General features: G+C 50.1%; 1 protein-coding gene across 1 annotated transcript in view; it reads left to right on the top strand.

Annotated features, from left to right (window-relative positions):
- The window catches only part of MSI2 (musashi RNA binding protein 2), a gene marked incomplete at both ends in the record, with an annotated part of 188,644 nt that overhangs the window by 124,190 nt on the left and 40,890 nt on the right, over positions 1–23,564 (top strand). Inside the window, 1 exon segment of the mRNA XM_079544972.1 lies at positions 22,485–22,567. Coding sequence (XP_079401098.1) covers positions 22,485–22,567 — 83 coding nt within the window.

The following is a 23,564-nucleotide window of genomic DNA, read 5'->3' as shown; positions in this document are numbered from 1 at the left end:
TATTAATATTTCATGTGTGTACGCTTTTAATATCACATCCTCACTTATAAATATTCATGTCATAAACCATATTAATGACAGCAAGGCTGAAGCAGAGCGCTCCCAGCTCTCTGCCTCCCATCCCGAGGTCAGACCCACGCCGGGTGGGATGCAGGAGCCGGGCTGCAGCCTGTGGGTTTGGAATGGCCCTGCAGCCCACCCGTGTCCATCCCCCACCACGTGTCAAGGGTCTGCACGCTGTGTCCCAGCCCTGCCTCCTGCATGGTGCTCCCAGCACCGCTGTTTCTTCTGTGCCAGCAGCCACAAAGCGAGCAGGAGGGGCCACCGAGCCTTGTGCCCCTCAGCCCTGGGCTCTGGTTTCCTGGCCAGCGCCACTTGCTGCTGCATCAGAGCACCTTGCATGAGGTGCAGGAATAAATGCATTTAAGCCAGTGACAGCCCTGCATCCTGGGAGGTTCTGTGTCAGAGCGGCAGATAGGTGCTGGCCACGCGTCTCCAGGTGATTGTAGGATGTCTCAGGTGGCTGCTGCTGCTCTGTGCCAGCCCCACACCGGGTAGCACCACCTGAGGCTCAGAGCAGCGGCCCAGCTGGGTCCTGCTGCTGTTCTTCCTTGCTCCATTTTGCACCAGTGGTGGAAGCTGCATCCAGAGGAGCAGAAAGAGCCAACGGCTGCACTGTCCGGGACACACAGAAGGCACAGACATGTGTGAATGCTTATTCTGAAAGAGGGAGAGCTCGGCTTGCTAGTGGCACTCAGGGGATGGCATGACATTTTTATTTTCTCATTTTACAAACAAATGTGGTAATAAAATGGAAAAAAAAGTCCCACCAAGCTGCAGTAAAGGTTGCAAACCCAACATGGCAATTAGTTTGGAAGTCTCCAGCTGCACAATTAGACTCTAAGGTAAATACCAACTTAAAAGAATATTGCAGAGGACAGGGGATCTGGAACACCCATCCCAGAGGAGGAGTTGGTGGAGCTCTGGGCTGGGGGCAGCAGGACCTCCAGAGGAACAGGGGCATTTCCATCCCATGGAGCCTCAGTTCACAGTCCCTGACTCGAGGAGCTCCCACTCACTCAGTGCTGAGCGGTGTCAACAGCTTAGTGTAATTAGACTGTGGTAGCGCTGGAGTGTGCAAAGTAAATCAGTGGAGCCCTTCTCATTTCTGGAAGGTTCTTCAGGAACCTGAAGGTGAGGATTGTGCAAATATTTAAGACAGTTTTTGAATTATAATGGCTCTGTTACTTGTCAGCATGCTGGATGGGATGAGTGCTTGCAGCACCATCCTCACAGCATTGAGAAGGCAGTGAGGTCATTTAGTAGGACTGCAGTTCCACGCTTTCCCACCTTCCTCCCCACTGCTGGGCAGCCATTGTGAGCCCAGAGAAATTAGCAGAAGTGCTGATGGTCTTTGCATGGAAGGGAGCCTGCACCGCTCTGACTGCTCGCTGGTGGGACCAGAAGCCTTCTGCCTGCATGGAGCAGCAGGACGTGATTATCAAGTAGTGCTGCGGTCTTGTGGGACTGTTTGAAAATGTTAATTGCAGAAAAGCCAGAAGCAGGAGGAGAACAAAATGCAGCATTTACATAGATGGGTAGTCTTACTACAGCGAGCAGAATTAAAATCGGTGGAGTGACCTTGAGAAGGCAGCAGCTATTGCAAAATGTGCGATGGGAGCACGGGGCACCCCGCAGTGCTCCATCCTGCTGCATTCTGTTCTGCTCCCAGTGCATTGCTGGAAGCGTTCTGGTGCAGCCGCTCAGTCCACATTGGGGCACAGATCTCTGATTTCTTCCTGTGACATCCATGCTCTGTATCTGCTGTGATGATAAAGGTTTCAGAGCCTTCTGAAAGCAGTGGGGGCATTCCTAGCAGCGCGGGGGCACAAGTGCTGCTCCACGCTCCTCCCATACCTTCCTGCTGCCAGCCAGTGCCCGTGTGCTGCCGCTGCCTTTCTTTGCAGAAGGGCACAGCTCAGAGCTCCCAGAGATCTAATCAAACAGATAACAGCTCCTCAGGTCCTGGAATCCAGCAGTCAGGGTGACACAAACAGTGCTGGTGGCACCAGAAGCTCTGCGCTGCCCCTGAGCGGTGCTGCTTTCCAGGCAGCTGTTGCCCTAAAACAAAGAGTGCAGCTCCTGTATGGGTGCACCTCATCAATGCTCCTCTGTTAGCACCGTAGGGGCTGTTATATCACTGCCATGGGTGCTGGGATGCAGGGCTGTCACTGACCGAGCTGGTGTGCTTTGCGCTGTTCCCCATCAGTGCCCTCTTACCTGTGCTCCAGTGTCTTTCCTAGAACACCAGGTTTTAACTCAAGATTTCTTTAATTAACTTGATAAATACATTCTGGCAAGGAGTGATTCTGCTTATTCTGTATGTTGTTTTTTTTTACCTATAGCTGAGGTATGAACATCTGGTGGGTTTTTTTGCTGGGTGTGATAGAATAAGTTGAAGAACAGCTTCTTGCAAAAGACTGCAGGTCAGCGGTTTTGCTGGGGTTTTGTTGTTGTTGTTGTTAATTTATATAGTGGTTTTTGGACCAGGAAAAGCACCTTAAACTAACGTGATAATTTGGAGATCTGTTTAGAAACACCTCCTGATGCTCACGGCGCCCAGCAGAGCATCCAGCCAGAGGCACTGCTGTGGATGGGGCACCGCAGCTCCGTGCCGTGCTGGGAAAGTCCTCCCCCGACCCCAGGTACAGCCCCCACCCATCCCCCCACGTCCCCAGGGAGAAGCCCGGTGAGGGGCTGTTCTGTGTGACTGTGGTAACAGCTTCACGGCGGCTGTTGGGTTCCCTGCAGGGCAGCAGCCTGCCTGCGTCCCCGCGGTCAGGGCTTGGAGGTGGGCAGCGCAGGGCAGGAGCAGCTGCAGAGCGCAGAGGGGAGCAGCTGCAGCAGGAAATTAGTCATCGGGGGAAGAAATGGATTTGATAAATAATAAAACAGTGGCATTAACAACAGATGCTTTCCAGGTCAGGTGACTTGGGTAGAAGAACCCAGCAACTGTGGGCATTGGTATGAAAAATAGGTGTCTGTGTTTACCGATGGGTCCGTATGAAGAGGTGTGTGACTGAGTGTGTAGCCCAGGAGGGTGCAGTGCTGTGTCCCTGCATGGGGTGACTGAGCCTGTCAGCTCTTCACAGCCCTGCACCAACCTCTCCCTGAGAATGGCCCAGTTTGTTTTTATATTCCTACTTTTCATTTTATTAACTGTTTGGATTTGTAAAATACCGTGTCCTATACAGTGGTTCCTTTATGGTGATTTACTATGCTCTTCTTATCTTTCACCTTAAGGCTTTGACAAGAATGTTTTAAAAATGAAATTGCTACCTGACACCATTATCAGCTCTTGGCTGCCTGCCGAGGGGAGGGGGTTATTGGGGACACAGGCTTCCCAGAGCCGGGGCTGATGGCACACGGGGTGTCTGCAGGGATTGGGCACAGGGCTGACAGCAGGGTTCAGCTGGGGATGGGGTACAGCGACCGGGAGCAACGCAGGGGTGGCACGGCTGCTCCTCGCCCTGCTCTGCACCGTGGCCCTGTGGGATCGTATCGAACTCAGCGCTGCTGTGTCTGGGTGCTGCCCCGGGGCGGGTGGCAGCAGCAGCGTTTGGCTGTGGGGCCGTTCCGTTTGCCCCCAGTGCCAGAAAAGCCCTCCTGGGGCTCAGGTTGTTGTTATTGGCATCGCGGTGCCGCTGCGAGACTCCTGCGCGTTTGGGTAATTGAAATGTTTGTGACGAGCGCGCGCTGTGCCCGCTGGATGTCATTTATCAGTGGGAAGGCATCAGCGGTGGGAATATCAGTAAATAGAACTGTCTGACGTGGCAGGTCATTTTTATTTTAATGTAGTAGATTTAATGAACTCTTGTCTTTATAATTCATGGTACTTGCTGAATGCATCCATTTCCCCTCCTTAATGACGTTCGTTACAGATCTGTCCTTTGTTAGAGGGCTTTATTACGGCTGCAGAACTCGGCTCTCCCCAAGTTGTCATGATATGCTCCCGAAGCGCGGAGGGCCGTGTAATGGATTGCTGCCCTTTACATTCGGAACTATTAGTGATAAACATGGCCCAAAACTTCCCCGAGTAGTTCATGCATTATTAATGGTCGGTAGAACGGAGGCTCTCTGCGGGATGCTCGCCAGCCCTGCCCATGTGCTCGGGGCACCGCCGTGGGCCCTGTGCGCTGGGGTCACAGCAGTAGAAGCTCCCATATCTGCCATCGAGTGATTTAATAGCATTTGTGTCCAGCCTAACCCAATCTACCTCACCTCACAGAGAAGAAAAAAATAATCCTGCATCAAAATTATTGCTTTTGGAGCTGTCTTGTCTCTTTTGAGTAGGAACTGGAGACAACTAGACAAGCTTCAATGAAAGCGAATAAAGAAACATTACTTTCTGAACACAATCTTCTGTTACCAGTCACTTTTCAACAGACATTCAATCAAAATGCTAATAGCAAAGGCAACAAGGGAGCGAGGTTATTGTAATACTAATTGATAGGCTGCGGGGATGGGTTGTGATAAGTGCTGCTGAAGATGTATTTTTGAAATACGATTCTCTTTAATTACAATGATACTAATAAAAAGGAACAAATGATTTAATGATAGTTTTCTAGGTAATGGCTTAAAGATTTTGTTCAAGTTATTTTGTAGCTTTTAAAAAAAAAAAACAGGAACTGTGAAAACCTTAAAAATGAAGCCATTGCTGAAGGTAGTGACTTCATCCGGACTTGTGTGGCTATTTTGCATCAGAATTAACTCTGTCAAATATGAAGCTCTTGAATAAGAAATCCAATCATTTATTTCCACAATAGACATTGCTGGAAGCCCACGGTAGAAGCCCCGTTGCACGTAGGAGTGCATTTACTATCTAATACTTGAAGAACAGGATCAACTGTGCGGGGGTTTCGGATGCCTCGCAGGAGGGGCAGGCTGTGCTGCGGGGTGCAGGTGTGGCTGTGGTGTGGGGTTTCTGCCCGCTGTGTCCTGCGGGAGCTGAGAGGAAGGGCAGCTCCATTTCAGCTAATTGTCAATAGATTAATTGATAGCGAAACAAAAGCGGCTTTTTCGAGTGGAGAGGTGTTTTGCTTTTGTTGACGTGGGTGGGGGCTTTTCTGGGGCAGGAAGGATGAGCTCTCCTGCCTTTCAATTTGTCAGGCTCTCTCTCAAAGATCTGCCACAGAAGAAAGGGTAATTAATAGGCTTGAAGTCATTTCCGATGTGTCAGTATTTCTGCCTTGCTTCCAAGTGATAATGTTCGCTGGCTCGAGGCCTCCAGGGAGCCTTCCATCTTATTAACTTGTCTGGGAGAAGCAGTGAGTGGGGACAGCTTGGGCCAGTGGGTGACATGAAATAAGGATTTGTGGTGTAGTGAGCTGTAAACACTGCGGCCGATTGAGTAAAAAGTGGGAAGGAGAAAAAATAAAAAAGAAGGGAAAACAGTTCTAAAAAGGCACTCGTCACCAGCATAGCAGCACGTGGCAGGGGACGATGTGCGCTTTGTTCGGGCTGACCTGCAGCAACGACCCCAGTAGAGCACACAGAGCTGTGCCCTGCATCCAACCCCTGGGGTGCCCATGGTCTTCAGCGCCTCGTTCCCTGCTGTGCTGTGCCACGTGCAGGGCAGCTCCTGTCCAAGACTGGGAGGGGAAGGAGCAGCCATGCCGTGGTGCCAAGACGTTCACTGAGGGTTTTGGTAACCATTCCTGCCTCACAGCTGTGCTTGGTCCTGCTGGGTGTGAGCAGAGCTCTGCGGGGCTGTGCCCAGGTGTCGTTAATCCTGCAGATGAGAAGTCAGGCAGCTGCAGGTGGGCGCAGCCCTCGGTGCTGGGCAGTGCCCAGGTGTACTTAATTCTGCAGAGGAGAAATAAAGTGGCTGCAGCTGGGCTCAGCTCCTGGGTGTGCTGAGCTGCTCTCCGATTTCAGCAGAAGCTGTGGGGTGCTGTGGGGAGAGGCAGAGGCGTCCATGTGCTCCCTGGGCAGAGCAGGAGGAGATGCCCCAGAGCGGTGGTCTGTGCCTCTGAGCTGCTGTGTCTCAAGTGGTGCTGCTCCTTGCTGCTGTTGGAGCTCTGACCTGTGGGCATACAGAAGGTGAGCTTATATCCATGTGTTTAAGACTTTTTGGCTTTTTTTTGTTTTGTTTTGTTCCTAAGTTTCCCTTTGTTGCAGAAGCAGAAGGGTGGTTTCGTTGTCTGTTAAAGACAAACCCAGCAGAGGCAGTGCTGGTCTCAGCCATGTACAAACTGTTCCTTGGAGATGTTCCCCTTTTATTCTTTGAAGCGGCACACCTTGGTGTGTAGGGTCACTGGGAAGGAACAGGATGTCTTTCACGTATTGACAGATTTGTTTCTTCTCTCTTCTCGCACACTCCTGTTTGTCAGGTTCACTTCTCATTTTCCAGAGAAATGATTGTGACTAAATGCCTCTGACAGCCTCTTTGCAAAGTGTGAGGTGGGCATGATGGGGAAAGCAGCCGCCTCAGAGCAGGGCGGTGATGAGCTGCTCCCTGGGACAGCTGGGCTCCTCCACTGCTCTGCCTGTTCCTGCGCAGCAGAGTTCCCCTTGCAAGCACTTACTGGGAAGGCACCGCTATAATCTAATTAAAATTGGTTTTAATATTCTGTGAAAATTAAAACCGAATCCTTCCTGCTAGAAAGAATGACCGTGCATGTATTAGTCCTCTGTGTCGTTGTTGTTGTTGGCTTGCTCAAATATTAACGCTGCCTGTACGCTCAGAATGGTGGTTTGTGTCCATTAGCAGAGCTTAATTCTCAAATTAAATGGTGAACAGTACAGAGGAGGTGGAAGCTGGTTGCTGGATTATATTTTTAATGTTAATGGTACATCCTGGAGGAAAATAAGGGAAGAGGGTGCAGTGCAATGTTATTGCTATGGAATGAAAATAAAGCCTCATTATTTGAGGATGGGATTTAGTGGCTGAGGGTTTGCTCTTCATCTGAAGCTCCATCCTGAATGCTCCCAGTTAATTGCCTGCTGAGAGATGGGCATTACTAATGCTGCCAGGAATGTCCCAGGCTGGGGATGGCAGCCATGTCAGTGCTGCTGGAGGAAGGGGTGATCGTGTGCTCATCTGCACTCCCCTCTTTTTTTCCTGCTCATCTGCACTCCCCTCTTTTTTTTCCTGGGAGTTTAGAGTTCTTGCCAGCTGAAGGACATGGATAGCCACTGTGTATAGATCTGGTAAAGGGGTGGAAATGAGGAAAATACTGCCTTTCAGGTTAACGGGTAGGAAATATGCTATTTGAGATTTAGGTCAGATTTGGTCCTGCAGGGGAAAGTTTTTTGGGAAGTAAAGGAAGAAAAAAAAAAAAAAAAAAAACAAACAGAAACTTAAAGTTGCAATGTATTTTTGTATTTAGCCTTGTGCTGAGCATGGAAAAGGACCTCTGGTTGCTGAAACCTCCATGTGCAGCTCTGCCCCTTCTGCACAGGTTGGAAGCATGCTGCAGGTATCTCTGTTCCTGATCTATTGGAAGTTTTCATGACTGACTGGTGGAAAGCCTGCTTTTGTGTTGCTTGTGGGCAGAAGATAAACCGGGTGCTGCTGGGGTTATCTCCAGAGCACAGCGTGGTCAGAGTGCAGGGGAGCAGTGGCCCTGGGCTGGTTGTGAGGGATGGGGCTCAGTGCCCATGCAGGGGGATCTGCTGCAAAGCATCACCGCAGCGGTGTGGGGCTCGGGGCTGGTTTGGGGCTGTGAGCAGAGCAGGGAGGATCAGCAGCATTAGGCCTGGCTGCTGCCCTCGTGGGAGCTGGGTGCTAATAAAGCTGTACCAGGCTGAAAGGACACGGAAACACCGCTTTGTAGCTATGGCAACTTGGGAAACAAGGGCTGCGTGGAGTATTTTGAAGGAGAGCCCTTATTATCAAGAGTTCGAAGGGAAGGTTCTTAGCAACACAGGAGGCTTGGCAAGGTAATTAGACTAGCTGCTCTTGGAGCAAATGCGGGCTCTGGCATTGCATTACTAGAGCTTCTGGCCTTGCTGAGAAACCCAGCACCAGTGGTATTCTGCCACCCAGCTCTTCTCCGTGCTCTCATTCTGCCCGTCCCCATGCTCAGGGCAGCTGCAGTCAGAGTGCCCCTGGTTAATGGGGTGCCATCCACCGGCTTGCTGTCTCTGCTGCAGGGGGCACGGCAGGGTTGGCTGTGTTCAGCCTTGCTGCAGGTTCTCTGTGTGCTGGTGGCAGGGCCCAGCTCTGTACCTGGGTTTGCCTGTTGCTGCCAGGTGGAGGATAGCAATGTGCTTGCCTTTTGTCCGCTGTCTTGAGCTCATTAAATGGCTTTAACAGTTTGCAGGTGCCAGACTTGATAGAGGAGAAGCAATGTGATGCTTAGTTGAGAGTGATTATTTCCATCTAAAGCAGAGGACCCGTTCCCTCTGCTCAGAATGATGCGGTACGGTTGGTACAGGTGTGGGAAGTCAGAGCTGAGGGACTAAAGACCACCTTGTCCTTGCAGTGTGGCAAAACCTGCTGTGTCTGGCTCTCACTGCCTCCTGCTGTGTCTGCTGGGCTCCCCAGTCCCTTCTCAGGGTTAAGTGCGTGATGCCCATTTAAAGACCAGATTGCAGGGCAGAGGGCCTCAGCTGGGCTCAGCAGACATTGAAGTAATCTGATAGATCGATCGCTCTCTTTATACTGGCTCCCATGGCTGCACAGTCCATCGAGGGAAATGATTTTAGCTGCTGGTCTGCAGTGTGCCCGCCTGAGGCATAACCAGGCAGGGCTGTGTTGTTTGTGTGCCTGGTGAAGGAGTGCACCGTGCAGTGGATGGAAGCCTGATGTCAGGTGGGTGTCAGTCCTGCCAGACTGAGATGACAGTGGCATCGTGCAGCAGATCAAAGCATTAAGTCTTTAAAACCATATGTTCGATGTGTCATATCACAGAAGCTTTATATTCTTGGTGATAACAATCAGCAATGCATTATCTGTGTTTCCTCGACTGTGTGTTTTTTACAAGCTGATAAACTTTGAGCCGGATGGGAATCAATTGGGCCTTGTCCTTATTGTCCTTAATATCTTAATCAGCCTCAGAGGAGTGCAGCCGGGGTGGTAACGGCAGAACCAGCACCTCTCCATGGAGTCTGTGCCTGTGGTGTGACCCCTCAGTGCAGGGGAGCACCCACCCAAAGGGCAGCAGCCTGAGTGGGGAGGCCTGGGGAACCAAGGAGGAAGAAGCCAGGAGTGTGAAGGAGGTGGCTGTGCTGCCTGCCAGCCCTGCCCTCCAGCTCACAGCAGTGCAGCAATATGTGCTGCTGGTGCTTGAGAAGAATGCTCCCCTTGCTTGGCATCTTCCAGCAGTAGGCTGGAATTAGTACTTTCTTTTGGTGTGTGGTGATTTATTTTGTTAAAAACCAAGGCATTATTCCTAATTATGCAGTTTTATGAGGGTATGCACGGCAGCATTCTTCCTGCGGTAGGCTGTGGGAGCTGGCATAATATTTAAATAGGAGCCCTGGGGAAAGGACATGCTTGCATTCAGAGGAGGCTCCGCGCAGTTGCGGGCTCAGCCTATTGAACTAGCGTATAATTACCTCTATTCAGCACTGCCGCTCCAGTTATCAGCCGGCCGTCAGGGGAAGGCCAGCGCTTTAAAATGACATAGATTGTTAGAGAACATCAAACTTTTTTTAATACAGTTAATGATCCTCAGCTATAAATAGTCTGTTCCCATTGACTGGCAATAAGGCTTTTGTGCTGTGCCTCGCAGAGCTGCAAGGCTTTTCTTGGTTTGTTTTTTTTTTTTTTTCTTTCTCCATATGTACTGTAGGGACTTTCATCCCGATTGTTTTACAAACAGCAGCTCTCCCTTTCTGCATCACAAGATGTAGGTCCTATAGAGTGGGGTTATGCCCAAGGTCACTGAGGGCTGATGGGTGAGGGAGATGTGGGCCTGGCAGCTCTGTCCCCATGTTGGTCAGCCCTCTACCTCCCATGTGGATGGGGACAGGCTCGACATCCCCACACCTCTCCAGTGCCACCCAATGGTCCTGTGGGAATGGCCGTCCCTACCTTGTTAGTAAGACAGGCAGCTTTTGTGTGTGCTGTGCCCCAGAGGTTTGCTCGTTATCTTTCAAGTTGGACTGGTGTTGTAGGTCAGTGGAGGAGAAATGTGGGGCTGCCAGCTCTGTGTTCCCCTGCTGCCAGACGGTGTGTGTGATGAGGAGCTGTGTACTGATGGAGGAAATCCCAGAGCAAAAGAACATTTGCAGAGAGGCAGGGAAGGGGAAGCGGGGGGGCATAGTGTGCTTTACCCTTGGTAATTTAATCTGGTGACCATAACTTGATTCATACCTAAGGTGAGCCCCAGCAACTGCTTGAAAGCTCAGCATGTGATGACCACAGCCCATTACAGTTCTCTGCAGACATGGCTGCTTTTACATGCTGTAGCAAATGATTCTGTTTTTGCAACTGTCCGTGATAATGTTTTTCTCAAAAACAATATGAAAGATCATAGACTTTATTTCTTCTATCTCTGGGGTTGATTGTTCCTGCAAGGGCTGGACTTAAACCCAAAGGCTGAAGATTGAGGCAGGATAATATCTGCCACAGCTTTGTTCTTGAGTGCCTGTGGACACAATAGGAAAAGGTCACCTCTTCTCCAAGGCCATCTCTTTGTCCAACTTGAAGGCCAGGAAGCAAAGTGTTCTCACCTGAACCTTGCTGCCTGCATGGCGGGACCAGGCCGTGTCTCCGTGACTGTGCATGCTCCATCTGCTGGGCTGGGGCTGCTGGCAGTGCTGTGTGCTGCTGCAGGTATGAGCAGAGGCTGTTGGCTGGGTGTGGATGTGGGGGTCTGGGCCGGTGGAGGTGAGAGATGGTGCAGCAGTGGATGGGGGAGGCATGGGCACAGCACTCTGCAGGGAGCACCTCTCTTTGCTTTCCCTGCCAGCGTGTGCTCCTGAAGAGCAGCTGCCAGGGAAGCAAAGCTTCCCATCGTATCTGGCGAGTGTTAGAAAGCATACTGAAATTATGGATGTGATTAGCAGGGGGACCTGGGCTCTGTGCCTGTGCTGTGCCCATCTCGGAGCCGTGTTTTTCTGTTACCAGCAGATCTGTGTCACGAAGCTGCTCGGCGCTGTGTGGTCCCTATTAAAGTTTTCTTTCCCAGGGTGATTCTGCTCCTTTGTTGCATCCAGTTCTCGAGCACTTTATACTATCAAACAGCAAAACTGCTTTTATTGATGCAGCAAAGAACAATGGGATCTCTCCAGCCATGCTCCCAAAATACACTCTTGGCTTTCTTTATGCCTGGCTTCCCGTCGTGGAAAAAATGATTGAGATATGTTAGGTTTACTGCGGTCACTTCAAGAGGAGATTGGTAATACCAACAAATGATTCCAGCAAATAGATGAGCTCCTCTTCCCCAGCGAGGCTGAAGCATTGTGTGCTCATCCTGCCCACGCTCCTCCTGTGAGGCAGAGAGCTGAAAAAGCAGAACGTGGCCCTGGTTTAATAGCACAGATGGGGTTGGGCAGAGGTGATGCCTCTGGGTGTGTGTCAGGTCACGGCTGTGGGGATGCACGCAGTGCTGCTCACAGTGGCTGTGCCTGCCGTGCCCGGAGCTCACTGCCCCATGGGGAGGATCCTGTCTGTGTGGAATGGGAACTGAGATGACGGGAGGTAGGCAGAGCATTCCATGCAGTGGTGCTGAGTGTGAGCTTCAGTTTTCTGCGTGTTCAGGGACTGGCTTTGAATTTCTCATGTGAGCAGATGGCAGGGCATGTATGTCTGGTGTATTAGGGACATATGCTTGTTAGGGCCATGTTTTAGTGGGTGCTGTGGGGGTGGGTTGATGGTTGGACTTGATGATCTTGGTGGTCTTTTCCAACCATGGTGATTCTGTGATCAAAAATGTGTGTATATGTTATGCCTTACCAGTGTCTGTCAGCCTTTGCCCTGTGTGATCTGACCTCTCCGGAGCTGTTACTGTAACAGCTCTGTTTTCAGAGACTAGTTCTGCTCAGGCTGTTTCAATTGGCAGAAGAGATCTTTAAGCTTCAGGGAACTCATTCTAGTTCTAGAAGTGCCCGTGCTACGTAATGTTTGTACTTATTTGTCCATTCTTTTGGAGCACTTTGTTGCGTGGCCTTTGTTCTCCTTCAGACAAGGTGCTTGTTGCAGTCCACTGCTCCCTGCCTTCCTGTCCTCACCAGGTTCCATCTGGCTGGGAAAGAGCTTGTGTGCAGTGAGAGAAGAGTACATACAGCACCTCAAAGAAGTGTGGTGCCGTTGCAGCGAAGGCCCTGCAAACTGACCTTGAATCTTTCAGAACAGTCAGTCTTCTTTAAATACAGATCTAGCTGGGGGAGAAGAGAAGGCACAAACAGGGCAGCCTGTGCTCACAAGAGTAAGCAGTTGAGCATTGGGATGGGAGTCCTCCAAAGCCCCCACAGACCCACTCAGAATCACCTTTGCTTGTGTGCACAGCTCCCAGCCCATCACTGCCCCACAGGGGTGCCAGTGCCTTTGGTGAGATGACAGATGCTGCTGGGCAGTGCTGTGCCCTGTGCTGCCATGGGGCAGTTCCCATTAGCCACATCCACGGGTGGTCCTCCTTGTCAAGGGGAAGCTGGCCTGTATTTCTAACTCATGTTAATGTCTTTGATTATTTGAATTGAGAGTTTTTTCCCATGTATAGGAGCTCTAAATATATATGTAAGAAAGTGATTATCTTAATGTTATTCATCATTTACTTGAAGTGCGTTCTCAACCTAAACCTGTTTGCTCTGATGAGCATTTATGTCACGAAGGAATTGATGTTATCTCTCTTTGCCTGCAGTCTTGAGCTTATGAACAGGAGGGATTTCCCCCCATTCCTTCTGCTCGGAGGTGGCACAGGGGCTGCTGGATTCACCCTCACGCAGGGAGGCAGCAGTGCTGCTGGCTGTGTTGTGACCCTGCCTGGCTGAGCAGCGCTGGGCCGGGCTTCCAGGAATAGCTCAGCACAGAGCTTGCTCTTTACATGTGTATCCAGAGGAACAAATGGTGCATGTATTCAAAGCATCTGTCATAGCCAGGCACTTTCTCACAGTAGCATGCATTCTTTGCTCAGGCAAAAACCGACACAGTGCATGAGCAGCGGGATGGGGCCTCAGCTGAGGGTTTAATGCTGTCCAAGAATGTTATGTGTTGCCTGGAGCTATAGCCCGAGGGGTCATACTGCACTGCTCAGAGGTATTGCTTTAACCCGAGGCTAAGCTTCTCATTTCTGCTGGTATTTCCCTTGACCCTCTTCAGCATTTGTCTCAATTCCTGAAATAGTTTCTGTTGTTCCCTGCCTGATTCTGTTTCTTTGTGTACTGATATGCAGGCAGCAGGGCAGCGTGAGGCTCCATCCCTGTGGTGTGGGAGCAGCCTGGTACAGCTTAGCGAGCGCACACAGAAAACCAACCTGTCTGGGTGCTGTGGTCGTGCTGTCAGGCTGGGGGCACTGCGGTGCCTGAGCCGGAGGGGGGGTGAGCGGGGCAGGGCTGAGCCTGGTGGTGCTGCTCCAGGAGCTGTGCTGCTGTGCTGCTGTGCTGTGCTCCCCCATCCTGCTCTGCTTTGGGTACCTGCAGTTCTGTGTGCTGCTATGGTGAAAGGGCATCAATAAACACTAACAACTTCTCATCCTGTGCTCGGTCCCAGTGACTTCCTGGAATGGAGTGGGGTGTTCTGCTTGCTTTCTTGCAGAAAAAACAGCTCTCAAAAAGCACACCTTAAAAAAAAAAAAAAAATCTATAATTGAAAGATTTCAGATTTCTTTTGTAAGAGCAAGTGCGTGCTTAAACTCGGAGACAAATACAGCCAATAATATGTACTTGAAACATAATGCAAGTTAATTCATTGTGGCACAGCCCCAGATATGCTGATGAAATGCCCTGTGAAGTGCTGCAGTATCTTGATAATGTACCTTCTCTGTTTGATTATATAATCAAATGTGTTGTGCCTAATAAAACTTAAAATGAGAGGGAGAAGCTCAGAGCAGGTTGCACTGGGCATGGAGCGGGTCGTGGGCAGCGTGAGGGCAGCTTCTCACCTTGCTGCTGCTGCAGACACAGGGCTGCCCCACCACCCTTCGTGGCACCACAGGGGGAGCAGCTGTAGAGGTCTGGCACCGAGTTCTCATTCCTTTACAGGGAAGCCGGTGGTTTCTGGTGGGGTAGAGGGAATTTGGCCTGGGTGTTCTGGCCCTCCTGTGCGATGAGGTTGATGGGAAACAAATGCGTTATGGCTCTGACAAGCTGTTGCTGCATTTTTTTTTTTTTTTTTTCATTTTAAAACAGCGCTATCAACCAGTTGGAATATGGGCCTGGAGTATCGCAGGGAGTAATCTAATTAGTATGAAGTCAATTCACTAGTTCCTTTTGTATCTCGTGATTAAATAAGTGGGAAAATGGCTTGAAAATTAGGTGCTAGAACGACCCAATTACATTTCTGTAGCTTTTTGTATTCAATTTCATAAACAATTTTGCTCTTCGCTGGTTAATCAGTGAATGCCTTTTTCCAGTTTGAAAAGCACTTTTGAAATTATAATGCAATTAAATTGTGTGTGGATGTTCTGGCATAGCGAGTGTGAAAGCTGGGGGCCTGGCAGACAGCCATGTTGTACCTTGACAGTAATGAGTTCCTGAGCTGGCAGCTTGCTCGTGTCATTCATAATATTGTCCGTGCTGGGGATGCAGCTGCCTTCGCTCCCTCCTGGTTGGGGTTGCTGGTTGCTGTGTGCCGCGTCTGCTGCACCTCCCGGGGCTGAGAGCCACAGTGCTGCGTGGGCACCCATCTCTGCGCACTGCTGTCCCTGGGCTGTGCTGCTGCTGGGCTCGGGGCTGCTCCTGTGGGCTCCTCCACCACCGTGCTTTTGGTGCTGTGCAGCTCCGTGCTTGTTCTGCTCTGTTTTTTTCCTTAGGTGAGCATCTGTAAGACTGCAGGATGGGTGAGGAGGAGGATGTAGGGGATGAATGACTGTTCCAGGATGGCGTAACAGAATGAGGAGAAGGAGGTGGTGGCCAGAAGTACTGCTTGTTGGATCAGAATGCAGAATTGCTGCTTTGAGGAAAGGATTAAATCCCCACTGAAGAGCAGCAGAGCTGGGCTGGTGTGAAAGCATGTACAGCCTTTGCTCCCATCCTTGGGCAGAGCAGCTGAGGTGCTGCCCGGGATTTACGACCAAGCGGCGCAAGGAGAAAGGTAGAAAGCTGTGTTAAGAGAAAAAGAAATAGCGTTAGAAATAATGACTTGCTTGGCAGGTTTTAACAAGTTCAGTAATGGTATTAGGTGCCCTTGGCTCAAGATTGTAACCTCCTCTTAAATGATCGTTACCTGACTAATAAAGACCTCAGAGCAGGTCATTACAGCTTAATTTAGACATAGCATCCTGTTTGGTTTGAACAGCATTGCCATCTCTCAGGCTAAAGCTGGTGCTGGGAGCTGGGCTCTGCCCAGGCTGCTTTCCCAGCACTGCAGGGCACCAAGCACGTGCTCTGAGCATCCCTGATCTGAGCAACTTCCTGGCATGTCGCCTCATCTCTCCTTGTGTTCCTGAATGTTGTTCAAGGATGGGGAGCAGGGGATGATAGGAATGGGGCTGTGGAGGTGTGAGCACAGATAGAAACCTGGGTGTCGGGAGGTGCTGATCATCAGCTGTGTTGGCAGCGTGCTGCTGTGCCGTGCTGGGCTGTGCTCAAGCCCAGCTGCGATTGTCATAGGGAGGCTGCAAGAGCTCATGGCTTCTTGTTAGGTGTACTTTGTGTCCCCATTGTTCCCTTTCAGAGTACATCAGAAACAGCGTTTTTTCTCATCCCAGCATTTGTAGTGGAGCTATGTGAGTCAGGAGAGGCATGAAAGAGCCACTCGGACAGCTTGTCCTTCCCATGCACGTGGCACCAAGCTGAGCCACCAGGCCGTGGGTTCAGCACAAGCTCTTTCTTCCATATAAGATACAATTGGAGCTCGCAGGCACTGCAGAGATGAGGGATTGGGAGGCAGCAGAAGCTGTTGCTGCACTGAACACAGTGGCAGCTCCTCCACACCATGCGGCTGCATTTCAGCTCTTCCCCTTTTTTCATGTTATTTTGAAGGGATTTTAGGTCTTTTTCCATTGAAAGGAGTTAATCAGGTATGATATTGCCATGTTATTCACTTGGAATGGCTGCACGCTGCGGGGTGCTGTCTCTGTGCAGCCGTTTGGTGCAGTGGGATGATGCTGGGTGGCAGTGGCTCTGCATCCCTTGCAGACCAACAGATGAGTGCCCAATGTGTGCACGTGTTGCTGCTTCCCATCTCAGCAGCAGAGCTGCTTTAAATGGAAGGGTTTTTGTGTTGTGATAAAGAGCATCTGAGGGCAACTGTTGCATCCTGCCCGTAGATGAGGACCCAGCAGGCTGCCATCCTGGTGGATCTTGTGCAGGAGTGAGGACACCACAGCCCATCCTATGCTCAGGGATGAGCTGTCATATTTCCCTAACCCCATTAGCAGTAAGCTTCAAATGCAAGTAATTAAAATCACCAACCCCAACCAGTTTCTAATATTTTGAGGACATTTCTTTGATAAGCCTGTCTTTTCAGCCAATTTCCTACTCAACCGAAAACAAAACAACTTTCCTCCTGGTGTTGCAAATCTGTTGTTAAAATGAAAAAAAGGAAATGGGAAAGAAAAAAAAGAGATTTCCCCCAATGACAGAACGCTTGTGCCGGGCTCAGCGCTGCGTCGCCTTTGTTAGCCCTGGATAGAATTATGCATCACAAATAAAAACTGCTGTCAACATGCATTGGTTTCAAAACATTAGAGCATATGGTATGTGATTATCTGTATTGTCAAATGCAATAAAGTGAGTTTGGATATAATAAAAAATGTAATATTTTAGAAATTTGGTAATAAACTGTGGGAGAATTGACAGGCAGGGAGTGCATGAGGCCCACAGGATGTGGGGCAGCGCCCATGGGGCAGCCTGCTGGCATCGCTCTCCTGCTCCTCTCCTCATCCTCGCCCCGTGTGGGAAACTCAGACACAATGCAGATACAAGTGCATCACACATACGTGCAGTTTTTCTTAGGTCAACTTTAATGCGTCTAAATGATCTGTGAATGCATTAATGGCTTCTGTTAATTAACAGTATGATAAAGCTGGCATTTAGTAAGTTGCAGTGTAGTGTGCGTTTAAGTCATTATGTACTCAGTGCTTTGGTTTGATTTCAGAATGTTAATAGAATAAAATTTTAATGAAGACTTGTTGTTATGAAAAATGTATTAGAGCGGGTGAGGTGCTGCCGGCGGGGCTGGGGGGAGCGGGGTGTCCCAGCCCTGCAGGCCTGGTGGTGTCACAGCAGGTCCCTGCAGTGATGGATGTGCCCTCGGTGTCCCCTGCTGCGCCCTGCGGGGCGGTTGCTCCCAGAGAGCGGCGCAGTGCTTTCTGCCCATTGCAGCACCGCTGTGTGCTGCTCTGCCTTCTCATTCTCTATGCCCACTTCTTTTTCCTTTGGCTCTGGATTGTTTTTGAATGATGCTCCCTCAGGATGCAGCCGTGGGAGGACAGTGAGGGACCCAGGCACCACAGTTGCCTGCAGCAAAGGCCGAGTGGCTCTGGTGCCGTTATCCTGCTGCCCTGCTGTGCCGGCACTGACACAGCAGCACCTTGTGCTGTCCCGGTGTGCAGGCAGTGCTGTGAAGCAGTTTCTCATCACTGCTCTGAGCCCCATTGTGGAGGTGAGGTGTGTGCCATCCAAAGGGCATAGCCTGCAGGCCTGGGAGTTACTTCCCCAGCAGACAGAAACATCTCCTTTCTGTGCGTGCCGCTCAGGAAACGGGAATAACAAGGAATAACAAATGAGAATTGACAGCTTTTGTCTCAAACAACTCTGAGCTGTAATGAGCCAAGTTGTGGTTGTCAGATGGAGACGTCACAGAAGGAACTGGGAAGTGGGGGAGAAGCAGTGTGGGACCTGAAGTGCTGGGGGAGTTCCGTGCTTTGTGCAGGCTGTGCAGGGAGAGGCGCAGGGCTGAGCTGTGCAGGTCCTGCGGGGCTCCGCTTTGAGCACAGCATCGGCTGTCCCGTTGGTTCCCAGGGACCTCACACAGCACTGGGTTAGACCCATTCTGTCCTGGTTCTGCATCTGGGCAGCAGAGGTGCCCTGACCTCTGCTCTGAGAGGAGGCAGCAGACCCTGCTGTGTTGGCCCCTCCTTCCCCCCCAGCCCTGTTACTGCTGCAGGTGGGCTGGCGGCTGTGAGATCGCTTACTAAGGAACTTCTTCCCTTCTGATTACAAGGGATGTGTGAATAAAGCAGAACTGTATTGATTCACACCAATCTGTGCATCGACTGTGTGGGAGCCACTTGCAATTCCCAGCAGCACCAGAAAGCTTTACAACAGGGAGAAATATGACCAGGCAAGTTGAGCAAATAAATTAAACCAGTGTCAACTTTTCTTGTTTCTTCCCTCATTATTAATGGATGGAATGGGGCTCGTTTATCAAGAGGAGGGGAAAATTAATTGACACGGGCCTTAATATTATTATGCCTGGCTTGTCTGGTCACATTCCTTTTTTGTTTTTTTTTAAGCTTTTCAAAATGCATTTTATTACGGTTTACAGGTCTGGCTGCCAAAACTGTTGGTATAAACAAGAAAGCAGGTGCGTAAATAATGCCATGGCAGGACTGGACATTGCTGTGCTTCACTGCTTAAGTAACTTAAATATGGGGAGAGAAAGAGAGGCATAAAACAAATACAAACGGGATCATCGGGTACCAAGATGAAATGCAAAGAGGGAACACAACTGGAGCTGATGTTCCCTCATTCTGGTGCTGTGGTTGTTGGGGGCTGTTGTGGGTTCGTGTCCCTCAGCACAGCACTGTGAGCCCCCGCGCTGCCAGGCCGCGATGGATGGAGCTGTGCTGTATGGATGCCCATCAGGTGTTCTTACCTGGCAGCAGGAGCGAGAGTTGAGCAGTGCTTCTTGTTGTGGTGCAGGCTGTGTATATCTTCCCTTCTCTCCCTTGGTCTTATGGATTATTGTGCAGGCACAAAAGAGCCTTGGTGCATGCTTATTTCCCAGAAATCTTCTAAGGAGCTATCTCATACTTCAGCATGCTGTAGGAGGGGGTCCCAGCTAGCTGAGACCATATGGTCCAAGTAGACAATGCAGACCTAATGTGGTGAAAGGAGATGATCTCCTCCGTATCATGGGGTGGCCCTGGGACAGCCAGGGATTAAACCACTCTCCTCTGGTGCTCACTGCCCTGCTTCTGCCCCCAGAGCTCCTCTCTGTGGCTGGAAAACAGAGGTGTCCTTTGCCTTAGGAAAGCTGCTGGGCCAGCAGTTGGCGATAGTGCAGATGCTGGGAGGTGGTGGTACCCCAGTGCAGAGCAGTGTGAGCAGTGTCCCTGTGTCAGTCACAGCCTCTGCAGCCAACGCAAACACTGGCTGTGTTGGTGCAGGTTTGAAGGAGCAAGGCCTTCCACGTGCACGTAGCTCTGCTGCTGAGTGATGTTCTGGGGGTACCTAAATGCAGCTGTAACGCACTGCTGTGCGCTCAGCACCCTGGTTGAGGGAAGCAGCTGCCAACTTGCAAGGGAAAGCAGATGTATTTCATAGCGACGGTGTAGTCATCTCAGCTATATTTTACTGAGGTTGACAGAAAACTTCTCAAGTGACGACAAAAGGTGTGAAATATAGTTGATTCAAGTGTGAGAAAAACAAAGTGCAGAACACAGGAGCGCTGACATTTGGTATCTTCAGCACGGCTTCTCCATGTGATTTATGGCGCCCACTGATTTGTTTTAATCTTTTTATGGTTGCATTTGGCTTCTCAGAGCAGCGTTCCCCTCATCTCCGGAGTGCAGAGCTGGCAGTGCCCTGGGCCGGGGGGTCTGAGTGGTGAGGGCATGGTGTGCTGGGCACTGAGTGCCTGGGCGGTGATTTTGGGCATATCAGGGATGCTTCCAGGGAGCTCAGGCTGGCATGTGCATGAGGAGGCGATGCATTTCCCCAGGCTTACCTTCCCTGTGGGCCATTCCCTTGGATGTGTTTCCCCGTGAGGATGCCCAGTGCCTGCAGTGCCCATGGGCTGCACTCCCACAGGTGCCTGCGGGCCGAGCTGCCATCTCGCTTCCTGCAGGGCTGCTCACTCGGACTCTGTTTGCCTCTTGTTTTATTTTCTCCCTCTTCATTGTCTTCTCTTCTCCAGAAAAGATTATTCAAATGAATATTCAGTTTTATTCATTTGAATAAAAAAAAAAAAAGCAAACCATTTGACTCTGTTAAATGCTTATCTCTTAAATAGAGCTTGTTAGCTTCCAATAATAGCTTCATTCAGAAGGATGCCGTATAATTTCATTTTAAAACGTGTGCTCCTTGACAACCGGAATCCTATTTCTGTCACCGTTTCAAACAGCCGCCTTTGTTTTGTGTTAATCTTTTTCATACACTTTCCAAGGAGCGTTTTTTGTTGACTCTCAGTACCTCTCATAAGAAGTAATTGTCTGTTTCGTCCAGGAAGGTTTCTGAGAGCTTTGGTAATTCAGAAATGAGCTCGTATTCATTACGCTAACTAATAAGGCATGCATACTGTAATGTTTTTTTATACGTGCAATTATTGAAAGTCACAATCCAATATTTTATAAGTGAAACAAAGAAGGACCCATTGTGGGTTCATTCCAGGAATTTTTTAGCTGCAGGGCAGTGATCTCCTAGGGTTGCTTAAGGAGCAGTAGGATGCGATGGACAGGCTGTGAGAGCAGAGGCAGCACAGCCTGCAGCACCGAGCACTGCTCTTCTCCTGTGCTCCCCCAGGGAGGAATGAGGCAAAGCTGGTGCTGGGTTTTCCTATGGACCCATTCACGTCTGGTTTTTTGCCTGCGTGGGTTGGCCTGGATCTTTTAAAGACCTGAATGAGCATTAACGTCTATGGATTGTTACTTTGTTCTTGTTATAAAGCCTGTAAACACAGAAAGCTGGGCAGGTTTCTGCTTTTCTGATTTAATCAGAGGAGTAATTTCTGGGTAAAGCTGTGTTTAAGCCGTATGGAGTGCGATGAGAGGGGGAAACTTGTTTCCTGGTCACAACGTGTCCTGCCTGCAGCAGGCTGTCGTGCTGCGCTGTGTATTAATGCTAATCTCCTCTAAATTCCTCTTCCTGGCTCCAGCCTGGCAGCAAGACCTGACAGGAGCTCAATGAGAAATCCTCAGCTGCAGCACTCACTAATGAGTTACTAATGAGGAGGTGGTGGTGGTGGTGACGGTCCCAGCACTGTGCAGGGCACCCCGGGGTGCTGCACCCAGGCGGTTAACCACAAACATTCGGTTGTGAGTGCGGATCTGTTTGAGGTGGATTTAAATGGAACAGTTTGGAAGGCAAAGAGAGGAGCTGGGTCAAGCACCACGCTTGAAGCTGTAGGTGCTGACATGCAAAGCATTGCTCTGAGCGCTGCGTTTGGGTGCGGTGTGCTGTGGGATGATGTGCTGCACCTCGGAGAAGTGCTGGAACCATTTCTAGTGTTGTTTTTTTTTTTCCATCCGCCCAAGAAGATCCAGAGAGCAAGGGGTGCATTGGCCACTGCCTGTGCTGTGCGTTCTCATCACTGCCTGTGCTGTACGTTCCCAAAAAGGCACCGCCTGGTCCTGGTGCTGTGGGTTCAGGGTGAGGTGCCGTGTGTCCCTGCAGGGCCGTGCAGCCAGCAGAGCACACAGTGCTGGGCTGCAGGTGGGCAGCAGGCATCCAACAGCCCTGACGCAGCCCCCATCCCCACAGCTCTGACTCAGCGGTGCGGAGGAGAGGAGCGATGAGATCAGAGCCCTCTGACTGACACTTGTGAGAGGCCTCAGGATGTCCTGATGAGGCATTAGAGGAAGTCATTCAGGAAGAGGGGACAAACGAGCACCTCCGGAGCTTGGTGGCCCTGCTGCCTTGCTGAAGTCGTCAGTGCTGGCTTGGTGCGAGGGGAGGGCAGCAACCAGCTGCTGTCTGGGTCCTTGGTTCGTTGGGTTGTTTCTTTTTTGTCCTGCAATGAGTCAGCCCTAATGGAGAAATCCCTTGGAATTAAACAGGAGATAAAATCAATACGCTTCCATAGACGTATAATTGGGTTTTGTAGAGATTGCTCTTAAAAACCTATAAGGTGTAAAAGAAAATATAGCCTGATTGTAGTTTCTGAGCCGTTGTGAACCAGGGTGTAACTATCCATTAAGTTCTTTGGATGGATCAAAAAATCCATAAGGAGGTTTTAATTCTCCATTAAATCCTATGGAAGAGCTGTAACAGAACCCTATTAATTTCCTCCGAGGTGATGCTTCCTACCTCCATTAGGCTGTAATGAGTTCCGTGGCAGCGCTGTGCAGGGCAGGTGTGTTTACATGAGCATATTCCTGTGAAAGCATTCCAAAGTCCAAATGGCAAATAATGCCTTGTTAGAAGAAAAGCTGTTTGACCTCGCTAACGTTTTCCTTTCCCCCTCCCCTTTTTGTTCCTCTGTTGAACAGGATTTGGTTTCGTTACTTTTGAAAATGAAGATGTGGTGGAAAAAGTCTGCGAAATCCACTTCCACGAAATCAATAATAAAATGGTAAGTGTGTGTTCTGCCCAGAGCTGGGATGTGGGGCCTGGGCTGCTGCCAGCCCTGTGTCCACAGAGCCAAGGCTGTGCTGCAGCGTGCCAGCGCTGCCCGGCCCATGGGGAAGTTTTCCCTGGGTGACATCAAGCCCCAGGTCGCACGGTGCCCTGTTGGTAAAGCCGATGTGACAGAGGGAGAAGGGTGTTTGTCTTCTAATCGATGCGAAAACTTTGATATTTTCAGCTGAAATACTCTTTTTCCCTTTGTCAAAACATCCTTCGCTTCTCAAATGTGTATTCAGATATGCATTGTATATTGGTCTGATATGTGTTCACAGACTTTAAATTCAATAATGGAGCTTTTAGTGTGGATAAGATCAAAGCAATCTCCTTGGCATATGCTGGAGGCCTGATTCAATATTTGACTTGCTAATTTTTCCCAGGGCACTGAAATAATATTCTTCATATTGTTCCTGACTGCAATGTGCATCTGAAATAAAAGCGGCCGTCCCTCCAGCAGGCACAGCGCTGGGGTCCAGAGTAGGAACGGGGCAGGAATGGGGCAGCTTGCCCTGCCTGGCCACACTGCTCTCTACTTTGCTTCTGGAGTTTCCTGCTGCTGCTGGTGATGCCTCGTGTGAGATGAATGTGGGTTGTGGGTGAGGTTCCGTTCCCTGTGTAGTTACTAAACGCTGATTTGTCTGCCTTAAAACTAAATGAGAGTTAACACCCAACACTCCTGCTTCGAGGAGCAGCAGACTTGCTACAAATTAGGAATGCTTTAAATTTGGGTAAGGTTTGTCAGTGAGGGAGGAAGAATAGGAATTTCCTTAATGCGAGGTGAGTGCCCATCACAAAGCACTCCCTGGGTTTGCTTACTTCACACCACATACTTTTCTCCGGAGCTCAGCTCTCAGCTCACTCTCTGTGTAAGTCACAGTGGAGAGGTGCAGGAGCTGGCAGGGCACTGACAGCAGCACAGAGCATAGGGCAGAACTGTTGCACAGGGC

This window comes from Tetrao urogallus (assembly GCF_951394365.1).
Source record: "Tetrao urogallus genome assembly, chromosome: 20".
Classification (NCBI taxonomy): domain Eukaryota; kingdom Metazoa; phylum Chordata; class Aves; order Galliformes; family Phasianidae; genus Tetrao; species Tetrao urogallus.
The sequence above is the reverse complement of the archived record's forward strand: the minus strand, read 5'-3'. Positions and strand labels throughout refer to the sequence as shown.